The sequence below is a fragment of the Mauremys mutica genome, chromosome 19 (assembly GCF_020497125.1).
Source record: "Mauremys mutica isolate MM-2020 ecotype Southern chromosome 19, ASM2049712v1, whole genome shotgun sequence".
Taxonomy (NCBI): domain Eukaryota; kingdom Metazoa; phylum Chordata; order Testudines; family Geoemydidae; genus Mauremys; species Mauremys mutica.
This window is the reverse complement of record NC_059090.1, coordinates 11,377,746-11,401,441: the sequence shown is the minus strand read 5'-3', so window position 1 is coordinate 11,401,441 and position 23,696 is coordinate 11,377,746. Positions and strand designations below refer to the sequence as shown.

At 43.1% G+C, this 23,696-nt stretch overlaps 1 protein-coding gene across 3 annotated transcripts in view; it reads left to right on the top strand.

Moving 5' to 3' along the window:
- The window catches only part of CASTOR2 (cytosolic arginine sensor for mTORC1 subunit 2), a 153,617-nt gene that overhangs the window by 67,925 nt on the left and 61,996 nt on the right, over positions 1 to 23,696 (top strand). For 2 of the 3 annotated variants that reach the window (XM_044993887.1, XM_044993886.1), the window contains one exon: positions 9,175 to 9,245. In XM_044993887.1, coding sequence (XP_044849822.1) covers positions 9,175 to 9,245 — 71 coding nt within the window. Of the gene's footprint in view, positions 1 to 9,174; positions 9,246 to 14,746; positions 14,802 to 23,696 lie in introns of those variants that run through there. The other variant, XM_044993888.1, reaches the window with a different exon arrangement.

The following is a 23,696-nucleotide window of genomic DNA, read 5'->3' as shown; positions in this document are numbered from 1 at the left end:
TTCCTATTGTAGGTTACAACTGAGATGAACATGCATTTCTGAACAATGAGGGATTAAGCATTGAGGCTTCTCCCTCGGGTTAGTTGATCCTCCAAAGTCCTGAGTGTTTCCAATTAGAGCTGGCTGAAAAACAATAAATATCTTCCATGAGCATTTTTGAAAGAAATAGAAAAACATTCCCAGACATTTTTTGATTTTGGGGTTAAATGAAAAATGTTATTTCAATTCAAAACAAAAAAAATTGTTTCAAATGTAATATTTTTTTTCTGATTTTGGCTTATTGGGGTTTTGTTTTCCCCTTTTTCCTTACCCTCTCTGCCCTCCCACCTCATCCCTGGCGAAGGGGGGAAGGGAGAAACCTCCCTTCCTCCCCAAAATGTTTACTTCATTTTGAGTCAGTTGAAATGAAAATTTATTTTGTTTCAACTACTTTTTAATTTAAAATACAAATTTTTTTCCTCAGAAATAAACTTTTCTAAGCCAACACTTCACCCAGCTGTATTTTCTGTACCCGTAGTGGGAACCTTCGACTCCTATTGACTGGAATATTACCCTTGAGAATCAGACCCTGAATAGCAAATGAGACCATAGGAGTGACATGGCTACACTGCTGTGGTCTGTCTCATACAGTGCTAAAGAGGGCTGCCAAGCAACTCGCCCTAAGAAACAATGGATAAGTGTCTGATCCATGAAGTTCAGATGTAGAGTTTTGATTCTGGCCCATCTCTAGTAGATCTAGTCTAGGAGGTAAGTGGTGGTGTTCCCAGTAGAAACCACATAGCAGAGCTTATGTGAAATAGTGTATGTGATGGGGGGTCGGCGGGGAATAGTGAGGAAAGCTTTTCAGGTCAATAAATTCTGCTGCAGGTCCATGCCCATGACAAGACATGGATAAAGCAGATGTGTTGCCTCCAGTATGTCCATGCCTAATCAACCACCACCATTTAATAAATTGTTTTCATTTACTACGTGGGAAATTGTGTACATTTAACTCATTCAGTAGTCTATGGACAAATGCGAGATGAATGCAGTAATACCTAAGGATGCAATGCATTTGTTCCCTGCAGAGTGTGCCACGGTAAGTACTGCAGGTATTTTGCCTGTTGACAGGCATGTTGTGGTTGGAGACTTTTTTGCTCATACCACTCCTAATGGATTTATTTAAAACTAAGGAAGCCAGCACTGGTGGACCCTTAGACCGTCTCATCCTTTCTTTGTGTGTCATTAAAGTTCTTAGTACATACGATGTTATAATGCTCCAGGGGTTAGCAAATGCCTTTCCTCTAATAGGTGAGCTTTATATTGTGTTTCACCTCAGAGCGTGCTGAAAATTTATTTTTTCACTTAAGGTATTCATTTACTAGGTATTTGCTAGCACTTTAATTTGGCTTCCGATTTCTCCTCTCAAATGTAGCAAGCATATTTCCTCCCTCCTCTCCCCCAAGTGATTTTAGGAATGGTAGATTTTGTGGCAGAAGGGGAGATGGAGGAAGCCTGTAAAAGCCAGAGTGGCATGTTCAAACTCTCCCTGCTAATTGCTTTTAGTGGGTATGTGTAAAAAATCTGGTGTGGTGAGTGAAACAAAGATCACCTTGTTGGCTTCACGTCAGGGGCAAAGATCTGGAAAATAGCAACACAACAGATCTTCTGCTTTGAGAGGCGAAAACACCATAATTTTGTCATGACACCGTAAGAGTCGCGACTTAAACTGAATACACATGTTGTTATGACCAAGAGAAGATTGTTTGGTACTTAAGTTGCAAAATAGGTGTTGAACTCTTCCACCATTGTAGGTTGTACTCATCCAACTTGGAAAGTCTAGGTTGACTCTGTCTGGCTACAAAATAAGAAAAGGAAATTTTATCACAGTTACCAGTCATAATCATTTCAAGCTACTATTAATCTTCCATTTGAATAAGTATTTTGATTTGCCTGGGCTTGCGAGGTCCATACCAGATGGGATTGTTTTCTTGGAGACTTGAACCAGGGTTGATATTAATAGACTAACTAGGGTCCAAGCCAGGTTGACATTTTAAAACATTTGCATGTTTGGTAGGTTAGCAGGGTCTCTTCACAAATGAAATCAATATCTTTCCTGTTTAATCCATCTCTCTTCTGAGGCTTTTTATATTGTGATACAAACATCTTTTTTTGTTTTCTATTTGCTCTTAAGGTTTTCACTGTTTTATATTTACCCTTAAGGTTGCCTCAGTGTTGTAGGTCCTATTGCTATTGCTCTGCTGTCAGTAATGTTGGAGCCTATGTGAAGGTTTAGATATTTTCCCCATCCACAGGCATGAATTACTGGAGTTGTGTGTTGATTCCTCCAATCAGTTGTTGTTGTTTATTGTTTGTATTACTCTAGTGCCTGGGAGCCTTAGTCATGAGCCCCATTGCAGTAGGTGCTATACAAAGAGACGGTCCCAACTCAGTTGTTCTCATTGACATCTGTGCTTTAAGCGCATCGGTTACTAGATTCTTAGATTTTAAGGTCAGAAGGGACCATTACGATCATCTATCCTGACCTCCTGCATAATAGACTATGCAACTTCCCTGAATTAATTCCTGTTCAAAAATTCCTGCTTTGATATGTCAGAAAATAACTAGTAGTGTTGGCCATTCGTTTGGGAAAAAGTTGAACATTTTGTAGTGAATTCGCTACTGTTATTGTAGTGACTCTCTAGGCAAACGTTACAGCCGTTATGGGTTCAGCACCTGCTCTCCCGCAGCCTTGGATGTGAGACGGACGTGTAACCAGAACATAGGGTCTGCCCCTCTTCTCCAACCCTTTTCTAATTGTGCCATGAGATCTTTAATTTTCACTTGGACAGCCATGTGGGGGCTATAGAAAGGAAGTTGATGTAGTGTTTCTTTTGATGGATGGTCCTTTTAAAAGAGTAGCAGCCTTCTAGTACTGCACAGCAGCGTAAGTTTTGGGGATCAGTAACTAAACCTGGTAAGATGTGAACCTGCAACCTTGAGGCCCCAAACGAAGTGTGCTCCCAACTGACACCTCCATGAAGGGTCCTCTTTTGCCTCTGGAGTTAGTTGAGCTGCACATTTTCTTTGTTACTCTTGCCAGCAAGGCAGATAAGTGTTTTGACTAGCAAATAAAGACGGCATTTAGAGACCGCTAATCAATTCGCTCTTTGCAATTTTCATTGACTGTACAGTATAGTAATTAGATGGTGTAAAGTACTTAACATGTAACACAAATGTGTCAAAATGTATTAACAGCATCGGTGTTCTTTGCTGCTCTAAATAAGTTTCACAGTATGTCATTCTAGAATCCAAGTCTTGTCATTATTTTAAAAGCAGTGAAAAGATTGAGATTGCCAAGAGGGTTAAGCATGAGACTCTCTTCTTGCAGGAAAAGATGTATTTTTATCATAATGTAAAGACAGATGCCAGTAAATCCCCTGTTGCAAATACATGAAGACAGACTGGAAGTTGCTACAAACAACACTTTTTTTGATTGTTCAGCTCAGATCTTCTTGCTTGCTCTTCCGTTCCCATTCAGATCTGCCACGCCTGGGCCTGCTGTCTTTGATATGTGGAGATGCTGGCAGCTCACTTAATCCTGTGAATGCTGTTTCCACAGACCAAACTGCTTGTCTCTCCTTCTCACTCTTCCCAGGCAACAAATGTGCAGCATCATTTCTTTCCGGTCAAGAAGGCTGGACTTATGACTTCCTCTTACAGCCATCTTCTGTGCTGATCTTTTGACTGCCCCACTGCTTCCAAAGCAGTGCCCCTAGGCAGGCCTGACCCAAAGCCCACTGGTGTCCTGTAGAATTCAGTGGACTTCGGGTCATGTTCTAATTCCAGGTTCCATCCTACTGGCCAAGTCGTACTTACTCTGTTTTGGATCTGGGCAGGCCGGGAGAGCAAGTATCTTGGGAACACCTCCCAAACCTAAGGCTCCCAATCCAGACCTGTTAGTAAGGCTGACAATAAACATGAATGCTTGGTTTGGTTTTCTTTCTCCTCACAAAGGCTAAGTGCTGTTTGAGAACCAAAATTATGTTGCTGCGACCCTAAGTGCGCTTTCCTAAAGCTTCAGTATTGCTTCAGCTTCCACACACAGTAAGTTGGACAGATTCAGTGATGTAATCTAATAATAGATTGGTCTACATGTACTGTGTTGCCAGAAAAAGACGTATGTTGTCAGACAGTCAGAGCCAGCAACAGTGCTGAAGTGGAAATGTGCTGAAACATAAAAATATTCCCTCTTAAATGTTTTCTCTCCGCACTCACTTAGAGATACTGATGACATGATGTCTCCTGTCTTCCTCTCCTTGATTGGCTTAAGTGTGATGTTTAGGGATGCTGCTTTTCCTCAGTTCTTCCTGAACTGGTATAAGGTGAAAGAAAGATCCTCTGTATACATTGGGTGGAGGATGTATGATGTACAACACAGCATGTGTCACTGTGCAGGAGAGGTATCCAATGTAGGGGTTCATTGTATCACTGATGAGTCTCAAAATGAAGCAAAGTCAGTCAGATGAGACTTCTGAGGGGTAAAAATGCTTACATCACACTCAAAATTAATGTAGATCCTAGTTGTAGAGTATCTAATTTAAGCAGAGCTTTTTGGTTTCTTTTGCCATTGTGATGGAACAGTTTTCTCTGTGCAATATTTATCATGCAGAGTTTTCAATTCAGAAGTTTCCTTTTCCCTTTGTACCAGCAGAGAAGGTATCATACCTTGAGCTTTGTGGATGTGCACCGTACACCACAAGACTAGTAATATCTTTGATAGAAGTAAAAAAAAAAAAAAGATCCATGTTTTAATTGTGACTGCTGTATGCTGCTGACTCTTTGAGGCTTTGCTGTGAGGGGCAGGTTGGGCTTAGGATATGGTATATGGAAATGTCAGTTTGTGACTCACAGGATGAATGATGTAAGGGCCAGGGATGGTCAGGTTTCAACTAGACCCGTTCTTTGAATATCATCACTTTATTTAGACATGTGCAGAGAAAAATGGCATCTGCCGTGTGTCAGTGCAATTTCTGGTGGAGCTGTCAATATTTGTGTGCTTGCATTAGAGAGAACTCAAGAGCAAAACTCCCCCAGAAAAGACTTCCACTGTAAGAAACTTTTCCTGCTTTATGACCATCTCTTCTATGTATTCAACGTGCACGTGTCAAGGAGGGCTGTGGGGTAGCAAAACACCAGCATGTAGGACTGGCCTGTGTGGGCCCTGAGGATACTCACTCAAAGTTCCCTAGTTAATGTTAATGTGTCCTGTAACAGGACTATGTTAACGTGCACTAGAGAACTTTTAGAATGTGCCAGCAGGCTCCATGCAGGCTAGTTAGCATGTGACACGCTGGCATGGCTAAAATTTATGCCCCTCTCGTGCAGGCTAAAGCACTGTGTTGAGGATCCCTAAGAAAGTTTGGAATTTGATCTTTTTTTGGAACAGACTTTATTTTCACGTAACGTTACTCGTTTGCTTTATGGCTCTTTCCTTTTTCCTCCTTTCCTCCCTCTTCTCCCCCTCCCGCCCCCACCTCATTCTCCTTTTGTCTCAGACTCTCGTCACCCTGTATAGCCCTCTGCCAAGAAGTCACCAGGAGACTGGAATGACTCACATGGTAATGACAAGTATTGATATCACAGATATAGGGCATGGTTCTGATGATCTGCCCGGGTAGCACTGGGAGCATACCATTAATAGAGATGGAACCAAAACAAAGCAAAATTGGTCTGATCTGAATAGAGACTTGCAGGTATGTTGCCGTTTGGTCACCCATGGCCTTAATGAAGAAGCCACCAAATTCTTCTCTTGATTTGGTGTCAGTCCAGTCGAGAAGATAGCCATGCTGCAATTGACACCAGTTGGCAATCTCTGTGAAGGACTAAATAGAAAATGGAAACTGAATTAGTATCTTCCCATCCCAGGTCTTTTCCTCCAGATCATGGTTGAGGCATACAGGCGGGGGGAAGGCAAGGGAAGTTTGTTCTCTGCCTATGTTACCTCCGTCCTGTCGATAAACAGAAAACTGATCTCCAGTCAGTTGTTCCACACGTTTTATCCGTATCAAATTCATACAGTGAATATAAGCTGAACATTTATTTAAGCTTTAGATGTAAAGTACTGTATGAATGAACCCAAAAAAAAAATCTATAAATCCAAGTTGCTGTAAAGTGAATCCAACAAGAACATCCCTTAGCTGCAAAATGTGTGTGTGTGTGTATGTATGTATGTATGTATGTATGTATGTATGTATGTATATATAGTACGTTGAGTGTGCATATACCCTTTCCAGTTTTGCTAGGTGGCGTCATAATGCAGTGTAACTTGTTGTATGCATGGTAATAAATTTACTTGGCCAGAAATCAAAAGTTTCCTTTATAAGCAAGATTAAAAAATCCTTGTGAGACGTTAATTCATGGATATCCAATGTTGTGTGACAACTCTTTCCCTTGGGGCAATAAATCTAGTCTGGGGTGATACAAAGGAGAGCACGAGGTCTCATAGGCAGGTTCAAGATTACTAATTATAGGGGAAGCTGTTAACAGCACCTATAGTTAGGCTGTCTAACACTTTCCATTTATAAAACATTATTTTTATACTCTCTCTTTTATTAGATATTCTATCGCCTCCATTGTTGCAGTAGATAGACCTTTCAGATTTGGCGGAAGGAAAGCCCTGGGGCTAGAGAAGTGCCTTTTCTTTGTCCCTCATAATTCCTTTCAAGTTTTGCTGAGCTATTAAACTTTTGAAAATCACCATTTCCTTTTGGTTGCTTGCATTTCTCAGGAAACGTTTTGGCAGCCTGTCAGAATAATCACTGACCATGAACATTCTAAGGCTGGACACCTGCCACCCAAAGCAGCAGCTGCAGATGCTCCACTGGAAATGTCCACGAATTGCCAGAGCAGCTGTTGCATGGGAAAACTGGGCCAGGTTACCCAAACAAAAATCAGCACATGCCTTCAGTGACCCATCCCTCCATCTGGGGGCACCACATGGGGAAGTGGGGAGAGAGTAGTTGGGCCTAGATCCCCCTGACCACTCAGCAACCCATCCCTATCCCGGGATAAGAGTGTCTTCTCTGACAGCTAATGTAGTTAGTCCTGCAGCTCAAGTGGAAGCAGTCAGTGCTGAAGATTCATGATTCAGATCTTTGCTCATGATGGTGCAGGATGATATGGTTCTACATAAGAAATTTTTTTTTACCTTTTTCCTAGGAAATTACATACAAAAAACTATGTTAAAAGAATATTATTGAAGAACTAGAAGTCAAGCACATGAAATTTAGAAAATGCCAGATTTAAGGTTGCTTGTGCATCCTTAACTCTATCACCTTCTGCCTATGTTCTATGACACAGTCGTTAATTACACGATCACATACTTTTTTCCCCAAAGGGTCCCGCCTTTTCCATTGCAGATGTTGGATGACTTAGAGGGTAGAAATAACTTGGCCAAACTTAATGAACATGGTCAATCTTAAATCTAGCATTTCCTAGCTTTTGAGTATTTAACTTTGCAACCTAAACAATGTTTATAGTAGGATTTTTTGTATGTAGTATGTGTATATTATGCCTAAATTGTTTAAGATTATGATGGTTAAAATCTACTTGAAAAAATATAATTTGGGACATTTTCAAACTAAAACATTAGTCTAGATTCTGATCTCGATTTATGCCATCCTAAAACTGGATTAACTACTTTTTTCAGTGGGTAGTGAAACCAAAGGAGTTACTTGAGATTTACACTAGTGTTACTGAGATCAGAATCTGGCACTGTATTTGCCAAAGTTAGCAAAACCAGCACTCTAGTTTTTGTTAAGGCTGTATAGAATATTCCATGAGAAATTAAAATTACTCAGAATTTGCAGTATTTTTGATTACTGGCAGTGTTCACAGTTATTCATACCTGGCTATACTGAAGTCTGTGAAAATATTGGGACAGTTTTTTTCATATCATAGAGCGGGTTGAAACATGTTTTTTATTTCCATGAAAAATGCGGACCAATATTTCCCCCCATATTTGGGGTCAAGAAGGAATTTTCCCCTGGGACAGATTGGCAGAGACCCTGGGTTTTTTTCGCCTTCCTCTGCAGCATGGGGCATGGGTCACTTGCAGGTTTAAACCAGTATAAATGATGAATTCTCTGTAACTTGAGGCCTTTAACCCATGATTTGAGGACGTCAGTAACTTAGCTAGAGGAAGTGAAGTTCTGTGGCCTGCAATGTGCAAGAGGTCAGGCTAGATGATCGTGATGGTCCTTTCTGACCTTAAAGTCTGAGTCTATGAGTAACAGTGTAGTGAGAGAGAATTGTATTGCTGCTCCACACTGTGATTCCTAGGGGAGGTGAGCCCCTATTTGAATGATGCAGCGTAATATGACGTGTTTCTGCCGTTGCTGGGAAGCAACCAGATGATGTCTGGATTAACTCATTGAGTCTAGAGACCATTACACGCGGGCGTGTGTGTGTGTGAGAGAGAGAGAGAGAGAGAGATCTCATTGCACGCTGTTAATTGTTTTTCATTTACGTATCCAGAATGGCAGATCCTAAAGGTCTGTTTATTTAATATACTATGCTAGGGATGACAGTGTGTTTGGTGCTGCACAAAATGGAAAGGTTGTGCATCAGATGACTCACAGAGAAGATAGGATCCTTTTGTTTGATTTAATGCTGCTGCTGTTGACTCAGCTGTGCTGAGGAGCAAATCATCAGGAGGTCCTGGAATGAGGGAAAGGAAAGTGGCTTGGCAGATGGGGTTGCCCCATGCAGAATGGCCTCCCAATGTGGAAAAGGGCTCTGAGATGGGAGGAGAAGGAGCTGTCAGGGCATCATGAGCAGAGTGGAGAGGTTCAAAGGTCCGTTTCAGGATGTAGAACCTTGAAGGTTCAGACAAGAAATTTTGAACATGATGCCTTGGACAAGGGGGAGCCATTGGAAGGGTTTAAAGAGGGGAGTTACATAGTCAGATCAATGGACAAAGAAGATCGTTTTAGCTGCTATATCTTGGCTGGCTGATGGGTCACTTGGCAGGTAAGTGGAAGATCCAGGAATAGAACCCCTGGCCCTATAGGCTGGGCACACTGACTCCTTACAAAGAGAGCAGGCAGTTTTGTGGGTACCGTTTCAAACAAACATAAATAACTCCACTCAGTCCATTGGCTAATAGAGCTGCTGTCCTGTCCCCCTATGCAGGTGCAAGTTCTTCAGTCTCACGGAAACTCCAGAGGACTATACGATCATTGTGGATGAAGAGGGGTTTCTAGGTAAGTCGCAGCACCTGCTGCTTTCTACTCCAAGCTGGGGGCAGAGAGATGCATGTTCACTGTTTTTGTCATTCTCCTGATCAGACCATAAACTGAAATGTTTGTACAACGGTTCTGTTTGTAAATACCAGAAACAGTTATGAAAGATGCTTTGATCATTTAAGCAGCCTGTCTCCGCTGCTCCGCTGTAAAAGACATTTAACATATGGAATGTGAATAATTTGTAGTGCAAGTTGCCAACTTTAAAAAACAAAAAACAAACAAACAAAAAAAGGCATATTGGAGAGCTTTTTTGAGGGAAGGGTGTTAACCAGAAAACCACCACATACAAAGCGGTGGTGGACTTCTGGAAATGCAGCGTTCAGTCTTTTACCGACCCAGAGCACCCCCTCCTGGTGTGCCATGGCATTTCTGCCCCACTCTTTTGCTCGATTCTTCTGTTGTCTGGTACAGTGGTGGCTTGGCTCTGCAGCCAGGTCACATTTCTAGTTCCACCCCTTCGGGGGTATCTGTGTCCCAAACAAATAATGTCTGACAAAACAGCGGGAATCAGCACACTGTCTTCCGCCCTTCCTGGGCTCCTCTGGAGTCTCACTCTTCTTCTAGAGCAGTGGCTCATAGGGCTCCTCCCAGGAGTAAACCAAATGAAAATGCAAATGAAGCCAATTTCCTCACCCCAGGCTTGAGCGTTTAAGGTATCCCTACAAAGTGTTTTGAGGTGAGCCACCCAAGCACGGGTTGACAGTCAGGCTAGCAGGGCTCACAGTAGCGCTGTAAACACAACTGTGTAGACAGCGCTCTGAAGTTGCAGCTCAGGCTGGAACGCGGGCTCTGAAGACCACTCCCCTCCTTTGGCTTTGGAGCCCAAGCCGCAACGTCAAAGCACTGTGTACACAGCTATTTTGAGAGCGCTAGTGTGAACCCTGCTAGCCTAAGTCTGTCAACCTGGGCTTGCTCCCGTTCGCTCCAAAATGCTGTGTAGACGTGCCCCATGTCCATATTAACTTCTCCCTCCATCTGGCTTCTCTCAGGCCCTTCCCACAGAGAGAGAACTCCAGACCCATCTCCCTCTTGGGACGACTCCTCCCAACTGCACTGATTGGATTGCTTCCTTTGAACTCCCTGAGCCTGAGGCATCCGGCAGTTGTAACAAGGCGGAGCTAATGCAGCTCTCAGGCTCTAGTTAACCCTGCCTCGATTGATATGGGGTTTATACACCTCATCACAGAAGACTACAGTTACCTGCATGTTACCTACTGAACTAGTTCATCATCAGCTCCCCATGAGCATATCTGATCTTGCGTCTTCTTATTGCCCTGAGCCCCCCAATCAAAAGAACTACTCGAAGATAAATATTTTATAGCCTCCACACCAAGAAATAGCTAGTTAACTCTAACATCCAACCCTTGCAATCATGTCACCTTCTCCATCTCTGCCATCCATAATACACACGCTGCCTCCTTCCACGCAAAATGTGCTGCCTTCCACCTGACTATGTGCACTGGGCAGAAGTGGATGTTTTCTCACTGGAATGTTCATCAACCTTGTGTTGCCAAAAGTGTGTTTGTGAGCTGCTGTAGTTTGTTTTAAGCCTGTGGTGTTGGACAGTTGCTTAATGGAGGGAACAGTTTGGCTTTGTAAGTGGAAATAATTTGTAATGGTGTTTATCATTTTGAGACGTTTTTATTTGCAGCAGTGTTATTTAGGTGATAGAATGAGGAAGTGTAGCACTGCTATTATTAATATTTTTAACAGCTGCTCTTTGTGGTTGCACTTAAAGGTTACACAATTTGCAAGTTTGAAGACAAAATTCAGTCATTAAAGTCTGAAACAGGAATTTATTCTCTATAAAACTTATAACTATGGAGTTGCTTCAAATGCCGCCATAATATTTAGGAGTTTTTGTGAGTGCTTATGGCTTAAGAATCAAAGCATTAGGAGGAAAAATTAAATTGCATGCCATTGTTATTAGTGGTAGATTAATAATGTGTAGCAAATGATTATTTCTGTGAATTACACCCTTTTTATAAAAGCAGTCATGAACAGATCACAGTTTTCTTGATTGTAAATTGTTGGTTTAAATAATTTCATTAAGTATTCCCTGGTCTGTAAAGTGTTCATGAGAGATGTTGGTTTTGATGGACGATGCAGGTCACACGGTACTATTCTGTTCCCTGATAGGAAGAATGTAACACCTCTGTTTGTGTTTCTAGAGCAGATGTTCACTGTAACTGATTCAGAACGTGTTTCATATGAATGTTCTGTAGTGTTTGTATTGTCGTGACCCCCAACTGAGATTTAACACTCAGCAGAGTAGCATATAGTCCTTGTCCCTGAGAAACAGTGTTGCCCCAGGACACCTCGGTGAGTCAGACAGTGCCACCATATTCAAGTAGCAGTTCTTTCTGATATGATGATTTGAACTTAATTTCCCCTTTGCAGGCATATTGCTGCTTTCCTGGTTTCCATACATGTGCATAACTGCTGATGACTGTCCTACTAACACTGCATCCTCTATAACGTTTTGGGTTCAATGACAATGGATTAGGTGGTGGTGGTGGTATCAAGAGGATAATTATAATGGCATTTTAGCCTACACAATCTTGCATGCATCCATCCATCCACACATACATTTGCTCTTTCTCTCTATTTGAATATGTTGTCTGTGGCTAGCTTCTCCAAGCAAGTGGGTAACTGCATTCTGTATCAGCTATTACATCTAAATGGTATTTAAGGAGAGTCATAATGCAATAATCCACAAAGCATGACTCACTCCCAGGCAAATTGCTGTGGATGTGTAACCAGTCGGAGACTGAGGAAAGGTGTTTTGGCCCCTGATCGCCCCTGCAATCCCAGAAGCAACTTTGAATGCAAAAGTATCCCCACCCTACAGTCTGTTGGATGAAGGGGGGAGACAAATGCCCTAATTTCTTCCTGCATTACTCACAAGTTCTGTCCCCCAGCTTGTTAATATCACCTCTGTCTTGTCTGAATTGAGTTCAAATACTTTGTCCTCAACCAGATTCCAATTTCAGCCAGGCACTGTGACAACAAAGACACTGCCCCATCTGGGCCTGATGAAAATGAGACCAAGCTGCAGGTAGTCATTGTATGGATGGCAATTCAGGCTGAACCGGGTCTCTCCCCCATCAAACACACAGCAAACAGGAGGGATGATGAAACAGAGCCTCGCAAAACCCAGTGGGACAGAACTCACCTTCTGCATCTCTGAGAGGAATGAAAGGGAAGCACTCCAAAGTGATACTGCCTACCCCAACCGGGGACTGGCCGCCAGTTACTAAAAACAGTATCGGCAACAGTATCCAGGGCTACTGACAGCTTGGCTGGATCGCTGCTATACCTAGCTAGTGATTGTCTATATGCTGTCAAAAGCCTGCAAGTTTCTGGCCAGTTCTCAACCCAGCACGCAAACATACTGGGCTAGTGTCTGAAACTCAGGCCTCCTTCCTGAGGTTTTCCCATTATTCTCAAGGAATAACAATAAAATCTCAGCCTAAGTTTTCCCTCTTGAGCTTACCTCTTTTACCATTGTCCCAGCTGGGTCCCGTCCTTGCTCCCAGTTCCCTTGGTCAGTTTCAAAGCCTTTAATGTATCTGGGTTGGGGCCAGTAGCACCTACCTAGGATGGCTGTGAGGTTAAGCTGGCAGAAGGGCTCTACTTTTCTTCGCAGGGTCTTAGTGCTGCACTGATACAGCCTGATCAAGGATACGTGAGGACTTCAGTTTGTCTCACCATCACCTTCAAAGGGAAGATCAAAGGCTAAAGACTTTTTTTTTTAATAGGGGCCTAACTTTCATTCATCTGGGAGATTCTTGCACCCTACCTTCCTGTAGGGGGGCATTAATAGTCTCAGCCTAAAACGGGCCCGCTACACCTCGTTTTGATTTAAGTAGCTGTGAGGTGCCTGGATCCAACTCAAAGTTGATAGGTGGAATCTTTTCCCTTGGTGAGCAGTGCTGGCAGGAACTCCCCAAAGAGGAGACGTCACGGGTTCTTTCCAGACATGGACCAACCTGCCACCAATCCCTGCTGCTGTTCTCAACAAAGTGGGAGATCTGACTCTCTGTCAGCTGCCCTGGGCGAGACTTTGCAGATGCAACAGCGAGGAGGATGTCCCATCACCCAACGCCTTTTTGAGCCATCCAGACCTCTTCCACTGCTAGTTCCACTGCTAACAGCAATCAAGAAAAAATTAGGCTGGAAAAATATTAGCAGTTTCAGCTATGCTTTAGGTTGAGATTTTTGTAGGCTGTCATGTTTGTTAGCACTCCACACTTAATGATGTGCTATAATCACTGTTAACTGCTCTGACTAAAAAAGGCATCTCAGGAGTTCGTTTGCCTGGGAGAGAGGCAGGCTAGTAAAGATGTCGTCATCATCTCTCCACCTCAGAAAATGACTGCCATTCAAAGCCCTAACCTCCTTAAGCATTCATTGTGATGGAATGAATCCGATGTAGCCTACTTCTTAGCTTTAATTCCCTGGTGGTGGCGTGGGGGTTATATAAACACTGATCCTGATTGGTTCCAGTGGTGGTTTCTTGGGTGGTTTCTTTTTACTGGGGAAAGTCCTTGCACTAGACTGGTAATGCAGGGAGCTAATGCAGAGAAAACTCTGTGCCCAAGTTGCTGCTGAGTCATATTAGCAAAAAGAGTTTGGTCATGAGCTTGTCCTGTGTGAAAACAGGTTGACTGAGTATGTCGGGCTGGAGCGCTTGAATAAGTATTGTGAAATCCTCATGCACGTCACCTACAGCATATTCAGCACATGGCAGAAGAGGAGGTGCTATGCTTGGGAATATACGTACACCATTACTGTGCTTTGCATTTTTGTAAAGGTTTGGCTGGAAGCTTCCTGAGGTTGGTACAAATTCCTATCTCCCTCAGACACGCACACTAAGGCCAGATTCTCCACTGCTGCTTCATCTCCAATGGAGCTGCACAGATCTACAGGAGCTGAGTGTGTAGCCTATGCTGTCTTTACATCTTTGTTTTTTTCTTCAAGCATTTTAGCTTTCATGTTCTCTAAAAGGGAAACAAACAACTGCACATCTGGAGGTAGCAGCACTCTTTGACATCCTGAGTAATGCATCCTGGGAATGAGTTGCTAATGTTGTGTTCTTGTCCCGGAGATACCATCAAAATAAAATAATGGTGGTTTTGGTTGGGTTGGGGTCGGGGCGGGGGGAGGCTGTGTTTCCTGAAATGGAATTTCCAGTCAGCATTCATGCTGCAGCTTTTAGACAGCCTATCTGCTTTTTACTTCTCCATATCTAATACCAGCTGGCTTGTCTGCAGTCCTGTTCACCCTTTTTCACTTGGGAGTCCACTACTAGGTTTAGTGATGGTTCTCCTTGGGTAGTTTGAATGAAATGCCATCCATCTAGCCTCCGGTTTGACAATGCTCCTTTATCATTGCACAGCATGACGTGAAATGAAGACCTGAGTCACTACCTGATCCGCCTTCTCTCCTAGATGCTTGAGCATAACTAAAGAATGGCAGTAACTGACAGGACCTGTATAACTAGAAGCCACGGTATGGAGAAGAGAGGATCTAAAGTTTCTCCCTGTTGCATTTCTTCATGGAGGGTTTCTCTCAGTTCTCTTTAGGTCCAAATATCTCTCTGACTTCCCCCTTCACGCTGACAAGGAGAAGCGATGGCATGTAGCCAGTCAGTTTTACAAGGAACTAACTTTTGCTGGCCCTTCCCAACAATTTTGACAGTGGTACTTATAGGGTCAGTATGGTGACCACTCACACATTTCCAGAATACCGAACATTTGGTACTTCCGGGAATGGTGTGGGCCCACGTACGGTTTTGTCACAGTACTATATGGGGGAACAAACCACTCAAAAAGAGGGCTGTCCAGCTGAGGGCCTGCCTAAGAATCAGAGGAACTAGTGTATAACTTCCCACTAGGTGGTGGATTTTACATCATATAGTCTATTGGTTTTCAACCTTTTTTGACTTGCAGACTCCTAAAAAATGTCAAAGGGAGGAGCAAACCTATTTGGAAATCTTAGGCATAGTCTGTGGACCCCATGGGTCTGTGGACCACAGGTGGAATACCACTGGTATAGTCACCTTGACATAAAGCCTGTCTGCATATAGGCCACACGTGCCACCTGGACTTTCACCACAAGTGGAGTGGACATGATTCCTTCTGAAGGCTTGTTAGCATCACTGTGTAATTTGGGTGGAATGATCGTGATGATGCAAAGCTGCTTTGGCCCAGTGGATAGCATATGAGACTGGGAGATGGGAGACCTGGGTTATACCCCCTGCCTCCAACTTAGCCTTGCTATGTGATCTTGAACAGGACACTTAACCTTCCCTTGCATCACGTCCGCTCAACACCTGTATCAACAGGGACTGTGATGGTCGATCACCTGGGTGGCGCAGTTTGAGATCTGGAGAACCACGCTCATCATTTTCATGATGAGATGCTGTTTCCACAGCAAAGGTGGAAGGCCTTTGAGTGTGATCCTCACCTGCTGAAGTGGTGGGCGGTGGCTTTGACCTCGAGGGAGTGTTGCAGGTGGGGGTGAGAATTGAAGCAAAGAGCTGGTGTGGGGAGTGCTCGTAGCTCACCAGAGGTGAAGGGTAATAGTGAATGCCAATTTGGGGTCAGTTCATGTGCTCCTGGGCACTAGACTGAGACCACCAAACTCATTTCATGTAGGTCACTAAAGGATAATCCTCTGCTGGCCTGGTCTGGATTTGAACAAGAGAGGGAAACGGGTCTCGTGGTTGAGACACTGGATTGGGACTGGGAAGATCTGAGTTCAGTTCCTGGCTCTTCCCCCAGATTTTCTGTGTGACCTTGGGGAAATCAGTTAATCTCCCCTATACCTTATTTTCCCAGCTGAAATGGAGATGATGATCCTCATTTTCTCCCTCCCTTTTCCTGCCATGTTGAGATAGTAAACTCTTCAGGGCAGGTCTCTCACTGTGTTTGTACAGCACCTGACACAGTGGGATCCCAGTCTCAGTTAGAGCCTTGAGGCACTACCATAGTACAAGTTAAAACAAACCAATAACAAAACAGCTATAAAGCTGGTGGTTGAAAAATCCTACAAATTTTGGAGAAGTGGGGGGGGGAAAGTGTTTTTGACATTCACAAGTCCCAGTACATGTCCTCAATGTGGAAGTCACTCTACCTGGTTACCAGTTCTCTTCAGACATACTCTGTCCCAGGTGACCTTGGAGTCATGGTCTGTCTGGTTTTTCTATTTTGCTTCCAGTGGCTAATTCAGTAACAGAAAAACATCGTGTTGCTTTCACATCCTTTCCAGTCCACTAGTAGAAAATGGACAGAAAGCCAGGCCTGTAAATTAGTACAAGCAGTAAGCATGATTAGTTCAGTTCATATTGTAAAAAAAAAAAAAAATCTTCACAAGGGGGAAACAAGCTAGTAGATGAAGAGATTTAAAAAAAATCTATCTTTTTTTTCTTCCTTTTTTTTTTTTTTGCCTGGTAACTAGCCCTTTGTATCTCAGACACAGTTGCTTAATTTGCCACCTGACATTTCTAACCATGAATTCCTTTCCCTGTTCACCACATTCTGGCCATTAGGAGTGTCTGTAAATTGCTAGGCAGAATATATTTTCTCACTTACACACTCTATCTCTCTGGTCTTTTCACTGACCTAACGTGTGTGTGTGTGTACTTTTGAAATGATGTGGTGGTAATGGTATAAATGCAAATTAAACATGTTGGGAACTGACAAGTGACTACTCAGAAATGTTTGTTTGTCTGGAAAATTACTTTCCTCCCCCTGATATTTGTATGTGTTCTGCAGGAGGCATCATGATCTAGCAGTTAAAGCCCAGTGGCGAATCAGGATAATATGGATTACATTTTGTCCTGTGTCACCTTGGGAGGAGACTTAACTTCACCCTTCCTCAATTTATCCTGCCTGTAAAACTGAGATAAACTATCCTACCTCACAGTGGGGTTGTGGTGCTTAATTAATGTTTGCCAAGATTATTTATTATGCCTGTTACCTTCCTCATAAAGTCTTTTTACCCATTTCCGCTCCTTCCCCCTATTTAAAGAAATACTGTACAAATAATAGATATTTTCACTGTTTCCTCCAGAAGATGGGTGTGTGCTGATATCTATTTTTATTTCCCAACCCCAGTGAGAAAGCCAGAGGTCTCTTCCTGAAGCACTTGGCTGGCCATGACTTCCTCCAAATCTCTGCAGCTTCCATACTCTTTCCAAAGCTTAAGATAAATAGATGCCATGTGTATCTGTTCATCTATTCACTCTTAGGAATGAAGGACTTTAAAAAAGTTGTTAGAACTGAAATGGTGGAATGATTCATTGGGAATTTAGATAAGTTTCTGGGAGAGAAAAAGAGAGAGAGAATCTTGCATGTTTACCTAGTTAGGGTAGTGGTTGGCCATTTGTGTGCTGCTCCATTGGTGGATTTTTCTAGGCAGGGATTTAGAGGAGAGCGGATCCTTTTGTTTATATTTGCCATCAGTAAAGAGGCTATGGCTCGCCAGCCTGATGGAAATGAGGCAGTCTAACACTTGATGACTAGGAAAGGAAGCAGGTAGTGTTTTAAAGACCTTTTGTAATATCTGTCTCCATTGTGTATTTATATGGCCCCCATTACTTTGGTATCCGAGTGCCTTACAATCTTTAATTAACCACTCTTCCTTGAATGTTCTCTTGCAACATTTAATAACTCCTCATGATTAGTGAGCTGTTCCACCTTGTCTTTAGCTGTGACACTCGAGTACATGTAAAGCTTGTCTCTTTCACCCACAGAAGTTGGTCCAGTAAAAGATTTATTACCTCACCCACCTTCTGTCACAGTCTTTATTATATTTATCCTGGCAGCATCCCTGTGAGGCAGAGCAGTGGCATTATCTCCATTTTACAGAGGGGTACTGAAGCCCACAGACATAGGTGCTGGAACTAGGGGTTGCCACACCCCCTGGCTTGGACTGGTTTCCATCACATAGAGTGTTTACAGTTTGGTTCAATGCTCTCAGCACCCCCATTGTACTGATTGCTCCAGCACACCTGCACGCAGAGGCTAAGTGACTTGCCCGAAATCACACAGGAAGCTGGTGTGAGAATTACATTTCGGTCTCCGAAGTATTGAGCTAGTCACATAACTGCTAGAGCATCCTCCCGCCAAAGGGCGGATTTGCAAGAGGCTCTGCCGTCAGCCCTTTTGCACAGACGGGGTTGTGTGACTATGGCAATTGCTCTAAGGAAGTTGAGGGCACTGAGCACCTTCCCTAATTTTATTTACTGGCCTGTTCTTTAGGACAGCAGTCTTGGATATGAAGGGGAGCTTCCGGGTCTTGGGCTTGCTAAGGATCAGCATGCTGTTGTGAAAGTGACAAAAACCATCCGCTGCTGGCAGACTCGGGAACCCTCATAGGCCAGTCCTCCCTTCTGTCTGCAGCTAGACGGACCCTAGCAGCACCTGCATTTCCGGAATTTCTGAGGCGATAAAACTCAGCACATTCATGCACAGTTTTATCATCAACTTCCGCTGACTTTCTTGCTGCAGTGAGGTCTGTTTTTCAGCACGTTTGGTCAGCCTAGAGTTTGCCTTTCCCTTCTGTGTGACTGAGAGCTTCTTAGCGCCATCTGATTATCCCAGTGCCACCCTTCTAGCACAGCAGGTTCTGTCTAGTCTTACAATAGAGTCAGCAGTTTAATTATTTGGGTGTTCTTGACTTCAGAAATGCAGAGGACTATGCTAGATGAATTTTGAAGTCCAGGTTAGCGGCAGGTAGTCTGTGCAAAGGCCATCAGCATGAGCCAATTCTTGTATAATAAAAGAACAGATTGGGGTGGGGGGAAATGTTCTCCTTCCCATGCACTGATTGCATGATGGCAGTATGTCATCCCTTTGGCTGACCAGCTGCCCTCTCAGGCTTTGGCTTCAGTGGTCTTAGAAAATACAGTAGAACCGCAGAGTGAGCTACAAACACCAGAGTTACGAACTGACCTGTCAGCCACACATTTAGAACCGGAAGTACACAATCACGCAGCAAGAGACCCCCAAAAAAGTGCTGTGTTAAACATAAACTACTAAAAAAATAATGGGAAAGTGTTTTTAAAAAAAGATTTGACAAGGGAAGGAAACTGTTTCTGTGCTTGTTTTGTTTAAATTAAGTTGGTTAAAAGTAGCGTTTTTCTTCTGCATAGTAAAGTTTTGAATCTGTATTAAGTCAATGTTCATTTGAAACTTTTGAAAGAATAACCATAACATTTTGTTCAGAGTTATGAACCACCTCCATTCCTGATGTGTTTTAGCTCTGAGGTTCTACTGTACTGTTTTGGTTTGGGGCTGGATCAGTTAACTGGATAACTAAGTCTTCCTTGAAAACTTTGCCCTGCAAACAGCATTATTGATTTAATGACCGAAGAAGAGTGTGTTATCCACCCTTTAGAAAAGGAACCAAAGTTCTTGGATTCAGCTCTCAGCTCTATCACTGACTTCTCTGTCTGACCCGGGACAAAGTAGAAACATTTTGAGGAGCATGGGGAACTCTGCTTTAAGAAAATAATTGCAGCGTTTCTTTTGGTTTTTATAATCTCATACCTTTTAATACTTGTATAAGTCTTGTGTGGGATTCAACCCCACAGTCCGCAAGGTTCAAGCCACACAAATGCTAAACCCCACCCTGCCAGGAATGTATTGGCTAATTCTTAGAAACAGTCTAGACTTACAGAATCTTTGTGCCAGTCCAACAACATTTTGTCTGAAATGCCATTTATTTTTTTAAAAGATTAATTTTTCGTATTGCAAAATATTTAATAGGAAAATAGAAGCTGATAGAACGGCAAGTTTTAAGAGTCAGACTGTATCTACTTCTTTCTTTTTCTTTTGATTTGTTTGCTAGAAACTCATTATGTACTTTTTTTTCTCGGCAATAACCCGAGAATATATGTCCTCAGTGTCCCTTCCCACACTGTCCCACTAAAATCTGGGCTTGTTCATTCACTGGTGCTGCAAACTCTGTGAGCAAAGCCCTTGCCAAGATATGTAGAGAAAGTTATGTCAGGAGGTGGGAAATCTGCTGATTTTTGCAATTTGCGTACCCTAATTACCATAAACAACATACTTAATCCTTTTAGACTGTGAAAAACCATTCATTGGTGAGGCACTAAATGGGTCATTGAGGGCTGGCTGCTGACTCTGATGTTGAAAAACTATTGAGCAGGGCTTTCCTGTCTAAAAGCAAATAGCAACGGACAATAGATTGGGAAGGAATTGGTATTTGATCACTGTGCTGGGTGGAGTGGGCATTTCAGAGAGGGTGTTGTACTTATTGTGCGCACACGTACACATACATCGTCCATGTGCGAGTCTCAAAGGAGGCCTTCCAGTACTTATAATCAAAGGGGAGACATTCTTTTCTGGATCAAACTCTGTCCTGGAGCTGTGGCTACAGCTACCTGGAGGATGACAATTCCATTTGCTGGCAACTTCTGAGGTTTCGAAATTTGTTTTCATTCTGCAATGGAATGAAAACAAAACCCTTTTGAATGTTTTCACAAAAGTGGAGTTGTGTCAAACTGTCTGTCTTTTTACTTGTAAAGCTGAGGGAAGAAATGTCGCAATGTCCAGGAGAGCACACGTGTGCGTGGTGGGGTCCTGGCCTAGGAAATGATCTAAGCAACTGTAGTTGTGGCTCAGGTTCCGATTTTTCAGGTTTAATTTTTAGCAGTGATACCATTATGATTAAGTTCTTTTGAGGAAAGGAAAGAGCAGCCTGTATAGCATGGCCTGGACTTGTCTGTCTTCACCGTTCTCGCAGGGTATAAAGTTCCTTTTTTTCCCCCACTGTGGACAAACATAACTATTCTGAGAACTCGCTTTGTCCCTGTTCCACTTTTTTGGCCAAATACAATGCTGATACGTGGGTCATCTTCAGAGCACTTTACAAGCCTACACGTTGACTGTCTTGTAATTTCCCTGTGAGGTAGGAATTCATTTTCCCATTTTATGTATGAGGAGACTAAATGACTTGCCACAGGTCACGCAAGAAGTGTGCGTCACACTAGACGTAGGACCCTGGTTTCCTGGTTCCCAGTATCTTCCCTTAACCACACTTCCAAGTTTCTCCCTATGTCTACATTTGAAAATTGGAGATTCCTGAAATTACTGAAAATTAAACATCTTGAAAGATGGTGTTAAGGATTTCTCTACCCATAATACTGATATTTTCCAAATATCAAGCCATGGTTAGTCATCACCTTAACCAGGTAGGAATGTTAACATTTTATTGTCAGTGAATCCCAGGTCCATAAAAAGAACTGACTATGCAGATGCACTCACTTATTTGCTAATCTGGCAGAAGTATGCCAACACGCTGGAGTTTTTGCCACTGGTGTACCTCTTACTCCAAAATTCATGATTAGAAAGTTCATAAATGAGGCCACAATAATTGGAGTTTTTTCAGGTTGAAATTGTTCCTTGTTTATTTTACATGATGGCACCAATCACATGACTGGAAACATACCCTTTTTTTGTTTTTAAAAATTAGCTGGGAAAGTATAAACCACATATTTTTCTAGGGTAGGATCAAGTTTAAAATGACAAGCTTGATAAAAGGAGAAATCATTGATGGAAATTATATCTGAATAGGGTTTTTGTGAATCTATTTTTAGCCTCAGTGCTTGATAGCTATTTGAACGTACTTTCTTTTGGAAGATGCTGAAGGTTTAAAGGATGTGAGGTATCTTAAAATTTGCATCAACTGTATGTTCATGCCAATTTCCAGGTCACTAAAGGATGGTATCTTAGACCTATCCCTCACCACTAAGTAGAAACTATTGTGTGTTACTGCATGGCATGATGCAAAACTAAAGGACCTGATCCCGCATACCTTATTTATCCTCGTCGTTCCATTGAAGTCACTGGGAGTCATTGCCCAAGTAAGGATTGCAAGATTGGGCTTCGTCCGTGGGCAGCTTCATTCCATTCCAAGTTACCTCTAGTTTCCCATCTGCCTTTTGCCAAAGTTTTGTCCGTCCTTCTGATACTCGGTGTCTAAAATGATTGCTCTGGAGCAGGGCTTCTCAAACGTCATTGCACCATGACCCCCTTCTGACAACAAAAATTGCTGCCCGACCTCAGGAGCGGGGACCAAAGTCTGAACCCTGCTGCCCCAGGCTGCGGGACCAGGGCCAAAGCTGGAGTCCCACTGCTCTTGGTGAGGATGGAGGGCAAAGCCAAATCCCAAGGTCGTCAGCCGCAGGCGGGAGGCCTGTAACCTGAGCCTCCCCGCCCCCAGCCCATTCAGGGCTCAAGCCCTTGGGCTTTCACCCCAGGCAGTGGGGCTCAGGCTTTTTGGCTCTGGTCCCCAGCAAGGTTAATGCCAGCCCTTGGTAATGGGGTCCCGACCCACAGTTTGAGAACTGCTGTTCTAGAGAATCAAGCTCATCATTCTTCTTAGACCTGATCTGCACTACCAAGTTTGCTCAGCATGGCTGTGTCAGTCAGAGGTTGTGGGGGAAAAAACACCCTCCATAGCTAACAGAGCTGTGCTGGCAAAACCCCCAGTGTAGATGCAGCTATGCTGAAAGACGAGTGCTAATGTCATTTAGGGAGGTGGTGGTACTGTGCCGACAGAAAAACTCCTTCTGGTGGCATAAGCTGCATCTACACTAGGGGGCTTTGCTCGCAAAGAGTTTGTAGACAGGGCCTTCGCCAAAAACTCAAGTGTCCCTGGGGTTAAAACACTTTTCTTTCCCTTTTGTTTATCATCAAAAAGTTTATTTTTCAGCTGCAACAGTCATCCAGAAGTGCTTTTGATTCAACATGCTCCAGTAAACGGGACGTGCTGGGTTGAGTCTGCAGTGTATTGTGGATACAAGCAGGCGATAAGAAAGCATGCAAGGTTTAGCTGTAGTTGAGAATTGCAGGTTGTCAGGGGTTATATTATACCACAGAGTTGCCCATATGTTGTCTTTCTGCCTGATGCACTTAGTACACCATCAGGCATTAATAAAAGTCAACATACAAGGCCACTGTTCTTCCAAGTCATTTATCCAATTTGGAAAGTGTGGTAGCATCGAGTTAACTTAATTATATGTGGATTTGGGATTTGTGCTTATGGTAGTTTTTAACCATTGAACTATGCAGATCAGTTATTTTTAAATTCTTTTCTGTGATGGCAGAAAATGATTACCTGGGAATCCTTCAAACCTCACACGCTCCATTTTTCACTGAACCCAATGGGGGAAGTATTAATAAATCATTTAGGATTTGTTTGTTTCCGACACGGAAAAGAAGATCCTCATGACAGACGTCACGGTGCCATTCGAAAACAGGTCACCAGCCTTCCACGAGGCCCAAGCCCGGAAGGTGCTGAAATACACCCCGCTGGCCAACACCCTGAGAGCCCAGAGCTATGAGATCCAAATCCACGCCCTGGTTGTGGGAG